Below are 1,901 nucleotides of genomic sequence, written 5' to 3' on the forward strand. Positions count from 1 at the left end.
TTGGGATTTTGCTCTTTGGGCTTTTGCTCTTTGGGTTTTCCCTATTTACGCTTTTGGCCTGAGAGCTCTTGGCCTTTGAGTTTTGGCCTGTGAGCTTTTCACCTGTGAGCTTTTGCCGTTTGGGCTTTTGCTCGTTGGGCTTTTGCTCGTTGGACTTTTGCTCGTTGGACTTTCGCTCGTTGGGATTTTTCTCCTTGGGCTTTTGCTCCTTAGGCTTTTGCTCTTTGGACTTCTGCTCTTTGGGCTTTTCCTATTTAGGCTTTTCCCTGTGAGCTTTTGGCCTTTGAGCTTTTAGCTTGGGAGCTTTTGCCGTCTGAGCTTTTGCCGTCTGAGCTTTTGCCGTTTGGGCTTTTGCTCGTTGGGCTTTATGCATTTAGGCTTTTCCCTTTTGGGCTTTTGCTCTTTGGGCTTTTGCTCATTGGCCTTTTGCTCGTTGGGCTTTTGCTCTTTGGGCTTTTTTCATTTTGGGATTTTTCCTTTTGGGCTTTTTCCTTTTGGGCTTTTGCTCTTTGGACTTTTGCTCTTTGGGCTTTTTCCCTTTAGGCTTTTTAACTTTAGGCTTTTCCCTTTGAGCTTTTGGCCTGAGAGCTTTTGACCTGTGAACTTTTGCTGTTTGAGCTTTTGCTGTTTGAGCTTTTGCCGTTTGGGCTTTTGCTCTTTGAGCTTTCTTTGAGCATTTGCCCTGTGAGCTTTTGCCTTTTGAGCTTTTGCCATTTGAGCTTTTCGCATTTGAGCTTTTGCCGTTTCAGCTTTTGCCGTTTGAGCTTTTGCCGTTTGGGCTTTTGCTCGTTGGGCTTTTTCTCCTTGGGCTTTTGCTCCTTGGCTTTTGCTCTTGGAGCTTTTGGTCTTTGGGCTTTTCCTATTTAGGCTTTTCCCTGTGAGCTTTGGACCTGTGACCTTTTGGCCTGTGAGGTTTTCGCCTGGGAGCTTTTGCCGTTTGAGCTTTTGCTGTTTTGGCTTTTGCTCGTTTGTCTTTTTCTCGTTGGGCTTTTGCTCTTTGAGCTTTTGCTCATTGGGGTTTTTCCCTTTAGGCTTTTTAACTTTAGGCTTTTCCCTTTGAGCTTTTGGCCTGAGAGCTTTTGACCTGTGAGCTTTTGCCCTTTGAGCTTTTGCTGTTTGAGCTTTTGCCTTTTGAGCTTTTGCCATTTGAACTTTTGCCGTTTGGGCTTTTGCCCTTTGCTTGTTGGGCTTTTGCTCTTTGGGCTTTTGCTCGTTGGGCTTTTCCTATTTAGGCTTTTCCCTGTGAGCTTTTGGCCTGTGAGCTTTTGGCCTGTGAGGTTTTCGCCTAGGAGCTTTTGCTGTTTGAGATTTTGCTGTTAGGGCTTTCGCCGTTTAGGCTTTTGCTCGTTGGGCTTTTGCTCTTTGGGCTTTTGCTCTTTAGGCTTTTGCTTCTTGGGCTTTTGCTCTTGGGGCTTTTGCTCTTTGGGCTTTTCCTATTTAGACTTTTCCCTGTGAGCTTTTGGCCTGTGACCTTTTGGCTTGTGAGGTTTTCGCCTGGAAGCTTTTGCTGTTTGAAATTTTGCTGTTTGAGCTTTTGCCGTTTGAGCTTTTGCCGTTTGAGCTTTTGCCGTTTAGGCTTTTGCTCGTTGGGCTTTTGCTCGTTGGGCTTTTGCTCTTTGGGCTTTTGCTCCTTCGGCTTTTGCTCCTTGGGCTTTTGCTCTTGGGGCTTTTGCTCTTTGGGCTTTTCCTATTTAGGCCTTTCCATGTGAGCTTTTGGCCTGTGACCTTTTGGCTTGTGAGGTTTTCGCCTGGGAGCTTTTGTCGTTTGAGCTTTTGGTGTTTGAGCTTTTGCCGTTCGAACTTTTGCCCTATTGGTCTTTTGCTCCTTGGGCTTTTGCTCCTTGGGCTTTTGGTCTTGGAGCTTTTGCTCTTTGGGCTTTTCCTATTTAGGCTTTTCCCTG

General features: G+C 46.0%; 1 protein-coding gene across 1 annotated transcript in view; it reads right to left on the reverse strand.

The window, feature by feature from the left end:
• Nucleotides 1-1,316: 1,316 nt before the first annotated feature.
• The window catches only part of LOC104275306 (neurofilament medium polypeptide-like), a 4,039-nt gene continuing 3,454 nt past the window's right edge, over nt 1,317-1,901 (reverse strand). Inside the window, 1 exon segment of the mRNA XM_009871228.1 lies at nt 1,317-1,507. Coding sequence (XP_009869530.1) covers nt 1,317-1,507 — 191 coding nt within the window.

Source organism: Apaloderma vittatum, unplaced genomic scaffold, assembly GCF_000703405.1.
Source record: "Apaloderma vittatum isolate BGI_N311 unplaced genomic scaffold, ASM70340v1 scaffold4996, whole genome shotgun sequence".
Classification (NCBI taxonomy): domain Eukaryota; kingdom Metazoa; phylum Chordata; class Aves; order Trogoniformes; family Trogonidae; genus Apaloderma; species Apaloderma vittatum.